The sequence below is a fragment of the Scylla paramamosain genome, chromosome 37, assembly GCF_035594125.1.
Source record: "Scylla paramamosain isolate STU-SP2022 chromosome 37, ASM3559412v1, whole genome shotgun sequence".
Classification (NCBI taxonomy): Eukaryota; Metazoa; Arthropoda; class Malacostraca; order Decapoda; family Portunidae; genus Scylla; species Scylla paramamosain.
Genome location: NC_087187.1, coordinates 7,370,096 through 7,383,066, shown reverse-complemented (window position 1 = coordinate 7,383,066; position 12,971 = coordinate 7,370,096). Strand labels below are relative to the sequence as shown.

The window sequence follows — 12,971 nt, the reverse complement described above, 5'->3', positions numbered from 1 at the left end:
ATATTGACTCTGCACCAACAATCTGAATATTGATTATATTATTACAGGCAAGCATCATTTTACTGAGAAATTTTATCCTATTTCCTTTTGAAATCTATATTTGTCAAGCTTGAATTCATTATTTCTTGTCATAATCTGACTGCCACCCCTAAAGATTACTTAAATCACCCTTATTCCCAAAGCTTTTCAAAAGACCGGCCTTGGATAAGTGAGTGCTTATGTTGCATAAATAGCATAGGAGCATTGTGCAAATGCAGAGGAATGGATGAATCTACAAGTTACAGTAGTCATTCCCAAGTTTTATTGTGGAAAATAAAGAAGAAAATTTCTTTGAGCTGAGGAACATCATAACTTCAGTGACTAACATATCCTGGAGATATGGATGTGGAATGGAACACAGTGAGCGAAAAATTCAGACCATAGAGACTGAGAGCACCTCGAAGTACGTGCATCATGCTGAGGCAAGAAATGAAGAAACATGGGCCTTTTTGATAACATGAAGTAAGAAGCCAGTGAAATTAATAAAGTAATACTGGAGAACTGTTTGGAATTGCATTCTCAATGTTTCCAGGTATCATTTTGATTGCATGTCGTGATGTACTAAAAGTTATAAGGGTTTCCAGGGGCGTTTTCATGATGGTGGTTCAGAAAAGGCTTCTATACAATTAGTTGGAAAATAAAGACCCAAAAGAACCCAATTCATATCTTTATGGTTATTGAAAACAGTCCGTATGAGAAGCCAAAGCATTTTAAAATGCGGGATTTAATGTTAAAATCTGAGGAGACTAAGGTCAAAGTATAGTTATAAAAAATACTACAAAATTGAGGAAGAGACAAAAAAGTGTGCGAAAGAAATCAGAACAAGAATGAAGTATAGGTGTAAGAATACATGTAAGTTGGAACAGAAGAAAATATGTAAAAGAACAGAACAGCTGTTCATTGTTCCCTCAGATTAGTCAATGAATGGATACTTTGGGGCACTGGGAGAGGTAAACTATGGAAACCTGGATGTCACAGTGTCCCTGTGTTGTAAAGCAAGGGATATCAAACATAGGCATGAAGGCAAATGAGATGGAGATGAGAGCCAAGGCCACACACAGCATATGTCCCCAGCTTTACCTTTACAACAAGACTGCAAGTGCTGTCAGTACTCACTAGAGACTTAGCTGTACCATTCCATACCTAGTGTATTGTGTCAGCAGCCTCACCGCTGCTCCACCTGTTAGACTGCCCAGAACTAAGGTACCTCCATCAAGGACAGGATCACACACAACATCACCAATTACTTACCTCCGTTTTCAGCTGCCAAGTTAGCCATGTGCTGGTGAAAATAGAAAATGAGAGTCATCCGGTACATACATTTTTCCACGTCTTGAATAAATAGATGACATGCAGCACAGAGCAACAATAATACTTGAAAAGAAAAAAACAACCATGGCAAGACATAACCTGGCACTAATTTTTACCCGAATCATGTAGACAATGAAACAAGAACTGATGGATCAAGAAATGAAAGATATGATCGAGATATTTAACAAATATCTAATATAAGAATGTATTGCAATATCTACAGTAAGTAACCTTCTAATAATGAGATATCAGTCATTAACCAAAAGGCACATATCACAGGAGACAGTTTAGACATTAATTTAAAGCTGTTTTTGTTAGCACTAATTGTATACTTTATCAGTTGTGTGCAAAAATATACTGTTCTCACTTCTGGTAAATGTAATCTGTCATCCACCTACCACAATCCACCAGTGAAAGATGCACATTTCACTTAGAGAGCATCAAAGCAGTAGAGAAAATCATCTCGACAACCAATCCATAACCTTTTCTCATAAAATATTGGCGAGGCAAAGAGTTCTCCTGGAAACTCATACTTCCACATCACCTCTACACCTGCCCTTTGTGTGGTGCCTTCCTCCTGCTTCCCATCAGTTGCCACCCTCAACACACAACACCTCCCAAGCGTCTCACATACCACAGCCCCAAACACACCCTCACCCTCCTGGTACATGAATGGGGTGGCATACACAGGGGAAGCAGAACAGTACTTGGCCATAAGCTCTCCCTGATGGGTAAAAAAATAAACACAGCCATCATGTGATCCAATACCAATAACCTGAAGTGAGTTACTAAGGTTTAACACAAATGGGGATGAGAAAATACTTCCCCCTGTCTTGAATTTCCACATAGGAGAGCCACTGAGGGTGTAACTAAGCACCAGGCCCTCAACAGTGCCAAACACAACACCCTTTGAATAAATGATGGGTGAGCTGAACACTGGCTTATTGAGTGTCACCCTCCACCTAATCCCTCCACTAGCCTTGTCCACACCACACACCACCCCATCCAGTGTGGCCACAATCACTAAGGTTCCACCAATAAATGGAGAGGAAAATATACTTCCACTAGACACTTGTAAAACCCATTTAGCCTCCCCATCCGCACACACACAGTGCAGGTGCTTATCATGAGATCCAAACACTACACAACCAGTCTCCTGATCCACAACTGGCGAGCTCTTCACTTCTCCTCTAGTTTTGTACTTCCATGCCACACTCCCATCCTCCACTCTGAGGCAGTAAAGGTGGTAGTCATAACAACCAACATAAACAAAAACCCCATCTCGTGAAACAGCTGGGGATGACTCCACTCTGTCCCCAAGCATACAGCTCCACTTTTCAACTCCACTGACAGCATCAAGGCACACAAATTTGTGGGAGTGAGAGCCAACAAATACAAATATGTCCCCACATGAATGCTTGACAAGGAGAGGTGAAGAGTCTATACACTTTCCAAGGTTAAATTTCCACCTCAGCAAGTAAGTGTGTGAGGAAAGGTTTAGTGATGATGACTCTGATTCCCTCAGCTGAACACCTCTTCTTGAAACAGCTGCTAGAAGAATGCTCTTATCTAGACTTGCATTATCTTTTGGCTTAGCATTCATGGTGCTTTCCTTTGCACTCTGATGATTACAAACCTCATCAGTATCAGGTTTTTTTATTTCTGTTAAGTTAGTGTTATTATGCTGAAGTTGTAGATGTGAAACATGTTTAGTTTTAGCCCTCTTATTTACAACTCTACTGAAATCACTACTCTTTCTGGCCAGCTGATATGTCCTCAAAACTTGAACAATCTCGCTGTATGGTTTGTGTAGCAGTATATCAAGAAACTCAGGGATTTCACATCCCAAAAATTCTTCCACTGCGACATTTACTTGTACAGCCGTGAGTGAGTTCCCACCACACAGGACAAACTGGTCATCCTTCCTCACATCCTCATAACCTAGAGTTCTAATCCATATCTCTTTGAAGAAGTCTTGCAGAGTCTGTGCATGCCTGGAAGTGTGATGAAGCTTTGTCACAAGGGAGAGCAGTTCTTGCATTTCAATTTTCCCATGAGTATTGAAGGGCACAGAATCAATGAACACCACTTCATCAGGAATTTTCCACGGTGCCAAACAGTTCCTCAGATCCCTCCAAACATCATCCACTGTGACTTCTTTATCAAACAGACACATACATACCACTAGTCTGTCTTTTGAGTCTGGCACAACAATACACTGACTGATGTAAGGAAAATGTGAACAAACACTTTCAATTTCCCTCAAACTAATTTTCTGACCATTCCTCTTGATCTGGTCATCCAATCTTCCAAGGCAATAAATGTGGCCCTCCTTCACAAGCCCCAGGTCACCTGTTGCCTTCAAGTGGGTCAGTGTCTGATCTTCCATGCCAATACCACTACCATCATCCACCAAGCACACCCTCTGCTCACCTCCAACATGTATCTCCCCTTCCCCATCCTCCACTTCCTCTCCTGTTTTGCTCAGCACTTTTATTTCAGTGTAAGACAAAGGTTTCCCAATGGGCATCCATTCCACTTCAGAAGATGTACCAGTTTCCTCAGGCACATACTCCCAAACAGATGCCCAGCAAGACACCTCAGTTAGTCCATAAAGGTTGAAAATCTTTGCTGCACAACCTCCTCCGATACAATGCGAGACAGCCCCTTTGGGGAACACCTCACCACCTAAGGCCAACACCCTCAGCCATGAACCCTGTGCTAGGAGAGACTCTCTCACCCTGTGATGGCCAAGGCTAAGGAGAAGGGTTGGTGTGGCCTGAAGGATTGTGACCTTCTGCTCCAGTAAAACCTGTAGCAGCAGCCTGGGTATCCTCAGGATAGACGAGGGTACCATGACCAGGCTAGCACCTACACAGAAAGCCAGAAAGAGGTCAATAACACTGGGGTCAAAAGTGAGAGGGGCAGCACAGAATATTCTGTCTTTAGAGCTGACTTTGAACAGATGCACAAAATCATAAATGTTTGGCATGATGGAGGCATGAGGCACATAAACACACTTTGGGATGCCAGTGGACCCAGAGGTTGGCACCACATATGCCAAAGTTTCAGGTCTGTGAATTGATGAACATTTCATGTACTTAGTGGATATCAATTTGAAGTTTGTTCCAAATATGCAAAGTGTGTCTAGGATCACAGATTCAATGTCTTCAATGCTGTGCAGAAAACTTTCTTCAACTAGTATTCGCTCAGGCTGAATTCTCTCAACTAAATCAGTGACTTCTCTCTTAGTGTATTGTGGGGAGATGTACCAGTAGCCACAGCTGGGAAGTGTTCCAAGGATGCAAGCAACTGCCTCAGGACCTGATGACAGGATCCCCACAACTTGCACCTCAGAGCCATGACTCTCTGCCTGTGAGTCATCAACACCCACCAAGGTGGTAGTGAGGCTTTCTGCTGCCTGACTCTTATATTGTGCCTCATCTTTGCTGGTCTGCTGTGTCCTGGGATCATGATGGCTCAGTGCCACTCTAATCTGGACTGCCTCTGTCTTTAGGGCATCATAGGTCACCACCTTCCACTCTCCATCTGTGAATATTGATAGAATTTTACTACAAATAAAACTTGGTACTGTAATTATTGTCTTTCTTTACAAAATTTATCATATCACTTCCAATTTCTTTCAAAATAATTTTGAAATGTAAAGTAAGTATTATCCATGAATACATAGGGAAAACATGTATTTAACATATAATCTTAATAGGATGTTATGTATTAGATTATTAAGAACAAAAGAAAACACTGCAAAACATCAACACTCCAACAATTCACTTAATAATTAAGTCCAAGTGTTGGTTAAGAACATGAAGGAGTTAAGAATGTGACAGCAAGTGAATCTGTGTGACATAAAAATAATATAGGAATAGGAAAGTAGGGAAAGATAAAGTTATCCCCTCCCCTGAAAGCTGACCTGTAATTACTCAAATTTCTCAGCCACTGATAATAAGACATTTAGTCAAGTATTTCTTAAAAACCAGAAAAATCTCCAATCCATGACTGTCTTTGGAAGACTATCTAGATTTTGAAATAATTAATGCAGATAACTAAGTATTAATTGATAAATTTCAGCAGATGGAGGGCAAGGGAATGCCTTGCAATTTTTCTTCATTGATATGTATAGTTTCTTGCTATTTACAGGAATCTGTAATCCCTAATGGAATCAAAGACAACACACAATATGTAGGTACAGCATTATGAGGCTATTTATGATACAATTCCTCACTCATGCACCTCAAACATCAACTAAGGGATGACTGCAAGAAAAAGTCATGTAAACATAAAACACTCCACATTTTATATATGGGTTAGATTTTGTTCTAAACATGCATATAACAAATTAACCAAAAATGTTATTTACCTCTGAGATACAGAACAGCTGTGTGGTTTGGGAAAGCAGAGGCTGTACACCAAAACAGGCTGCCTAGGTTGTCACTCTTCTCCTGCCTCTTTTCCATCACTTCATCTGTGCAAGAAATCAATACATTATCTAGATGATGTATTGGTTAAGACTACCTGAAAAAGATTTACATGTGCCTTCCCTATCCATCTGAGATTCTTGGTATGGTAAATTTTGTCTTTGGAATAAGTGAATTTATATCCTGACAAAGGGAACATTTTTAAACACATATTATGGTTTTAAATTTATATCAGGGAAGAATAATATCATAATGTTCACGGAAAGGAAAGACAGTCAAGTGCAACAGACTCAACACTCTGAACTCTGCAAAATCCTCTATTTCAAGAGAACAGTTTTCTCACAATTCTCTGCTTTACAGAATTCTAAGAACAGATTGACAAATATGATCAACCAGTCCCTGAGTAGTGGATCCTTTCAACAACTACTTCTAGGATGAGAACAATGACTTTACATATCAGGATGTGATGTAATTATTACTGACGTCATAAGCAGTCTACCAGTCTATTACTGATGGGTATAAGCAGTCGAACTACAACTACAGCAGAAGCAATTAAATCTTTCATTATTCTCAGTCAATGGATTAAGAAGCAGGATGCCTGCATTCTCGAAATATCCTTACAATGTAGTAGGACAACCCAAACCAGTTTTTAGTTTCAGTTTTTACATGTGACTGTCCAAAGCAGTTTTCAACTTCAGAGTTTTCAATCTTGATGTCTGGCCTGAGGATGAAAAGGCCTTGATAAATTACTGAAAGGCAGAAATAAAAACTTTACTTCACTGGTTCAGCCCACTGCTAATAAAAAAATGCATGTGAAGCTGATAAAGTTTTGATTCAGTGAAGCAATCTAGAAACACTTGTGGCAAAAAAATTTCAAGGCAAGAGCTACACTGGCCTGAAGACAGTCATGCTAGCCAAACAACCCCTGAAGGAGGATTTAAAAAACTATCTGCACCTCGTATATATTCTGCTGGTGCTAATAAGTGCTGCTCAGTGTGGAAAAAATATTTTCAGCACAAAATTGCATTAAATCAGATGCACATATCTCACCAGCAACAAAGACATTACAGGACCTCATTAGAGTTTCACCAGGCAGACCTGCTCTCAGAGCCTTCAAGTTTCAAAATATTGCTTGGCCTAGCATCCTAAGCTAGACCAGGAAAGCTTAAATACAAAGACAGGCAGTTAAACTGAATACTGAAAGAGTTGTAAATAATAAACATTTTACTTTTTATGCTACAAATCTTAACTCTACTGTCACACTTTACTATTTTTCAGCTACGATAACACAAAGAGGTAAGAAGAACTGGTGTTTTGAGAGCATTGGCTGGACAGGTAGATCAGTGTGTGTTAAGATGGTTTGCACATAAGGAGGAATGGATGACAATACACAAGTAAAGAGAATAATGGTCAGATGTGAAAAGTGGAAGGTTAAGAGGAAGGCCTCGACTAAAGTGGATGAGCTGTGTGAAGAGAGAGGAAGTGAATAAGAGAGGCAAGACTGTGCAGCACGCAATAGCAATTGTGTGTGACAGGTGAATGGAGAGTGACAGTGAAAATGACACAATCTCATCTTCCTGGGAGGAAGTGTGGGCACACTTGGCAGCATTCATTGCCATATAGACCCAGTTATGGTGCAAGGCACTCCACAGGAAGTGCATCTACTGTGATCTCAGGATTGGAGTAGGTGCAGGGTAGGGAAATCTCATCATGAAGGGGTAGGGGTAAACTAGTGTATGCTGTCAGGCCTTGCTGTGGATATATGCAGCCAGCCATGGTGTGATTTTACCAATGTTGGCACAACACATGCAGATAAACAAAAACCTTTAATCCCATGTCCTTTATAACCCCAAAATACAAAAAACCTGCTTCCCTCATTAGCTGTCTAGTTACAGAAAAAAAGTTATCTTGGGAACTGACATTCATTATGTCCCCAGGACAGAGTGCCTAGCATGAGTAAATATTCATTCTGCCCACATCAGTTTCTGTGTTTCTATAAAATGTCAAAGAGGAGCATTACAATTGCTCCAAATATACACCAGGTAAATCTAAAATTAATATAGAGCATATACACAGATAAAAATGATATAAGATATCAACTAAATCCTATGGCATCTCACAATGGTGTTAGATAACTAATCCTGCCAATGGAGTGCTCACGAACACATGCCAATGGACAAAGACTGTGTGGCACCTTAGACGTCACTGAGGCATATTGCTTGGCCTAGCATCCTAAGCTAGACGGCACTGAGGTCTGACAAAGTGAACCACATGCTGAAGCATTCACAGATCTTCAGCAGTTTCTATTCTGGGCACCACTTACATAATACGGAAATTTTTTTTTAATCTGTTGTTCAGCAGTTCTGTCATTTTTCCTGTTTATCAAATTCTGAGTCAAGCACCTGTACAGTGACACATAGGTGATTTTAAGTTGATTATTTCAAATTTTGTTACATCAGATTTGATTTGATCACTACTTAACCTAACCAAAAAAAAAAAAAAAAAAGGTGCAAGTAATCAATCACCAGCCAGCAGCTGCTCCTTGCCCTCTTCCACTGAGAGGGAAAAGTGGAGTATCTATTTACAAAAGAAACAAAAGGATGCTTCATTCAAAAGGCATCAAAACTTACAAAGAGAAAATTTCATTCACAAAATTGAACACTGAGTGATCAGAATTTATCTAAAAAATCAATTATTTACCATGTGTACCAGTCAACCCTAAGGCTTCCATCATACAGAGTACCAAAGCAGTCAAAATGTCAAGGATGCAGTTTATCGAAATAATACAGTATCCCTTATTGGGGTGATTGTCTAGAGCCATTTCCCAGCCTTATTGTTGATCTATTCTCTTCAATTCTTTCACATATACCTTTAGATACACATAAAAGGTGGAGAAGTGCCCCCATCCTTAAGGGAGGGTTCAGTGGTGGTGAAATACCCAGTTAGGTTAGGTAATGTTAGGTTAGGTTAGATAATGGTAGGTTAGATTGGTGTCTTTAAAGGGGGAACCAAGGGGGTGAGGCCACCCCCCCCCCAGTTAAGTAAGGTAATGTTTATTATAAAAAGTCTATGGCGACTAACCTAACCTAACCAGGAAGGCTTCATACTCGCCCCTGACACCCCCCAAAGGACAGGGACACTTCTCCCTCACCTTATATTTACGTTTTAGGTATATCTAAAGATAAATGAAAAAGGGTTTTATTATAGTTTAAGCCATTACACACTACGTGGTAATAACCTACCTCATTTTGTTCTTCTCACTATTCACATAATTTCTAATGATTACACTACTTGTCAGAAATTAATAATAACGCCACAACAGGCCTGGGAATGCACAGCGCTCTCAACTTTTTCTAAGTCCACAGGTAAACATAAATGGTGTATTGTTGCCTGAACTTCAGTTGTTTAATGCTTTGAATTGTGGGTAGCTGCTGGATAGGATCACTGTGTCTATAATTCCTCGGGCCAATCACGTGCTACCACCACTTAACACCACGAGTTGCACCAATAGGAAGTCTCTATAAGTACCCATAAGCTGCGTGGGCAGGTTAGGTTAGGTTAGGTTAGGTTTCCCACAGGCCCCCAAGCTTGCTTGAGGGATTGGGGGCCCGTGGGTAGAGATTGGGGACATTGGCTTAAACTATAAATTTACCTGAAAAAGAATGGAAGAGAACAGACCAGCAATATGACCAAGAAAAGACTAGATAATTACCCTAATAGCTTCTGATAACTGTGAGAGAGAGAGAGAGAGAGAGAGAGAGAGAGAGAGAGAGAGAGAGAGAGAGAGAGAGAGAGAGAGAGAGAGAGAGTGTGTGTGTGTGTGTGTGTGTTTTTGTGTGTGTGTGTGTGCAGGTAGATTAAGTAAAAATAAATAAATAAATAAAAAACGTAATTCAGTAAAAACATTCAGTTTTACCTGCGATGCTGTTGAATCTTCCACAGTGAGTCACATGACGTATTAACTTGCTGTTTATGTCGCCTGGTGCCACACAGAAGGAGTCCCACGCTGGAGGCCCCTGATGGCCTGAGTAGCTGCTTCTGCAATAGTGTAGTGCTCATACATGGGCCTATGTATTTCTTCTTGTGGCCTGTTTCATGTTGTACAGCTCCTTAGTTTTTCCACTCATGTTTCTGTTGCTTCTTGCAATGCTTCTTTTTCACTATTACACCATTACTCAGTCCTTTTACGTGCGTGTTGATGGAAGTTCCCGCTAGCAGCCAGATCTTGATCTTGATGGTACAGGTGGCACAGGATCACTCCTGAGCCAGGCCTTTGGATCGGCAACTCCATCCATTCCCTTCTTGTCCTCTCCATTCTGACATACCCAATTCCCTCACCATTATTTGTATCATCTCATCCTTGTCTCTGGCATACTTTACACACAGGTTTACTCCCAAGTCAGCCTTTACAACGGCGATTTATACAAAAAAATAAATAAATAAATAGATAAATAAATAAATAAACAAATTAACAAATAGATAAGTAAGAGAAATTCACTGCCACTTTTCATATTTTTCTCTCTTACAGACTGACTCATACTTCTCTAACGTTTAATTTAGGCATCCATTAATTTTTACATCGTCAGTCGCCGTTCTCACGTACATGTATGCTTGCTATCAATGCATTATGATATTCATTTTCAGCTTCTTCACATTCATGACTCTTTCTCAGGTGCCTATATACTCTGCTCAGTCTTTATCGTTCCTTTCTTGCGTCCGTCACATCTTCATTCCACCAAGGCTTATACACATGTGCTTTCCCACATACTCTATCTGACTGGCTGCAGCGTTTCTTATATTCTCTTTAAATTTATAATTCAGCTCATTCACAGTCGTAACTGACAACAACCACCTTAATTTGGAAATTTGTAACTAATTCTTATTTATACTTTTTTTCAGAAATTGTGGTTGAAATGTAAGTGTTATTTCCAAATGTAATTGTAATTAGAATTGTAATTAAAAATAAAGTAATTATATATCTGAAAAGTAAATGCTCCAGTCCTACTTCAGATCAGTTTCTCAGCGTTTCCATGGCGCCGCCAAGCTGCCCACAACTGATAGTAATGGGTTATGAAAGCCGAAAAGAAACTACATTCAGAATATTGTAGATTAGACATAAGAAAAGTAAGGATCACTTAGCCATTTAGTCAGAAATCTGGCCTTACCATAGATCAGTTTCGTCTATGAGTTCCTCACCCTCGAGGTACTGTTCGGGAAGCTTCTTGTCGAGATCCTTAGTCATCCACGACGGTATTTTAGGTGGCTTGTCCTTCTCTTCACCTGGTTCTTTTTCTGGTTTGACCGTTTTATCTTCGCCGAATTTCCTTCCAGACTCTTTATAGGGTTTCTCCTTCCTGCTGGTTTCAGTTTTCCATTTGTTCCTCCTGGTCATGTTTCTTCCAGGTTCAAACTCTTTTTCTTTCTTTTTGTGTTTAAGAGCTTCTCCTTTGATAAAACGCTTGCTTTTTGTAACCTCCGTCGCTTTTTCCTTTCCTTCATCGGGTTTAATTTCAAGTTTAGTTTTTTCCTTTACTTGTGGTGCAGTCGCGTTTGCTTTGTGCATTTTCTTTATTTCACCGTCTTCCTTTTCAGTTTCAGACGTTTGTGTTCCTTCATATTTTCTTTTCTTGGTTTTCTTGCCTTCATTTATATCCTTCCAAGTCTTTTTGGTATACTCTTTCGATTTCTTCGGCGGCCACTCTATAGGTTTTTCATCTTTTGGGTGTTTCGGTTTCAGTTCCATACCGAACTTCTTTCTGTGGCAACAAATGTGGACGGCATTGATCTGTCTAGGAAGCTTTTTCGTCTTTACCCATCCTCGCCTCTCCAGTCTTTTCACAATGTGCTTACGGGCTATTTCGGCCAGGCTCCTGCCACCTCCGTACCGAACTGAGCACTGATCCTTCGGCAGGCCCTTCATGCACAGCCCCACCCCAGGAGGCAGCACCACGGTTTCAGGAGGCACTTTGTATTCCAGCTTCTCCTCTAAGGTCAGCTCACTTGACTGGGCGAGCGTGACTGCCATCAAGCACGCGAGCAAGGACGGGGTGAACCAGTGCATAGATTTTGAGTTATCCCCAAGAAAAATATAACGGAATTTGTTTTGTCAGTCACGGGCAAGAGGGATGGTGCTGGGAAAAGGCTGGTGGTCGCCTGGAGGGTTCCGTCATTCCATTCCACCTCCGTGCTGATAACTAATTGCTTGGACCGTCTCTTCACGTAAGAACATAAAGGAAGCTACGATTGAAGCCACATTACCCATACATTCCAGTCCCCTCATAAACCTTACATACCTATATCCACCTATCATTCTTGTTCATAAATTTACCTAATCTTCTTTTAAAGCTCCTTATAGGCTTGGCATTAACAACGTGTTTACTAAATATATTCCATTCATCTGTTGCTTTACTTTATCAGCCATTATCTTTCTATCTTTTTTTTTTTAATCTAACTTAACATGAATAAAGTTATGACGCAAATTTACTTTCTGATTAACAGGCCAAGGACTGGTAAATCATGATCCTATTTCAAGTTAGGATTAAGTATTTTATAACATCCATAAGTTTGTTTCTGAATATTTTTTTTGTATCCTTATCCCTTATTGTTTAATTAGTGTTGTTTTTCCGATCTGCATCTATCCAGATCGCCTTTCTCACAATGTTACAAGTATGTAGGTGCAAAGCTTTGGTCTTCATCACTAGATACAAATGATACACAACAGTTTTCTAGTATATGCAAGCTGTGTCGACCTCACTGCTGTGGGATGCAAAAGAGAAATGCTCAGTTGCCATGCACGCGAGCAGAAGTAAGTAGCTAAATTTGCGGGTGCCAGGGGTGGCGGTGGCTCGCTCCCTTACCCAACTTTAGAGTTATCCTACCGTATTGCGTTACAGACTTCTATGCGGCTTGTTGCAGCCTATCCCCGCGTTAAGGTTATGAAATCCTTTGTTAGTGTATGACCGACCTGGAGACAAACGGACCCCACGCGTTATATATGATTAACGTTAGAATATTCCGCGTCAGCAGCGACCTGACTGTTCTTGTAAAGTAAGAACTGCTTTAAGATTCTGTTTGGTGCTGCTCGAGGAGAGAGAGAGAGAGAGAGAGAGAGAGAGAGAGAGGAGGGTGGGGGAAGGTTCACAGCCCCACAATTTTCTTTTTTCTTCCTACATATTAATTCATTAA

At 40.4% G+C, this 12,971-nt stretch overlaps 1 protein-coding gene across 1 annotated transcript; it reads right to left on the bottom strand.

The window, feature by feature from the left end:
• Positions 1-286: 286 nt before the first annotated feature.
• LOC135091466 (beta-alanine-activating enzyme-like) lies at positions 287-10,137 on the bottom strand. The gene is made up of 3 exons (XM_063989126.1): positions 9,703-10,137; positions 5,729-5,833; positions 287-4,899 (listed from the first exon to the last, which is right to left on the bottom strand). The coding sequence occupies exons 2-3, from the start codon at positions 5,823-5,825 to the stop codon at positions 1,781-1,783; spliced, it is 3,216 nt and encodes a 1,071-aa protein (XP_063845196.1). The 5' UTR covers positions 5,826-5,833; positions 9,703-10,137; the 3' UTR covers positions 287-1,780.
• Positions 10,138-12,971: the final 2,834 nt, after the last annotated feature.

Bases quoted from the DNA above. Each gene is read 5' to 3' on its own strand.
- LOC135091466 (XM_063989126.1), bottom strand. From the start codon at position 5,825: ATGGAAAAGAGGCAGGAGAAGAGTGACAACCTAGGCAGCCTGTTTTGG. The intron at 4,900-5,728 runs GTAAATAACATT...CAATATTCACAG, and splicing joins AGCTGTTCTGTATCTCAGAG to ATGGAGAGTGGAAGGTGGTG.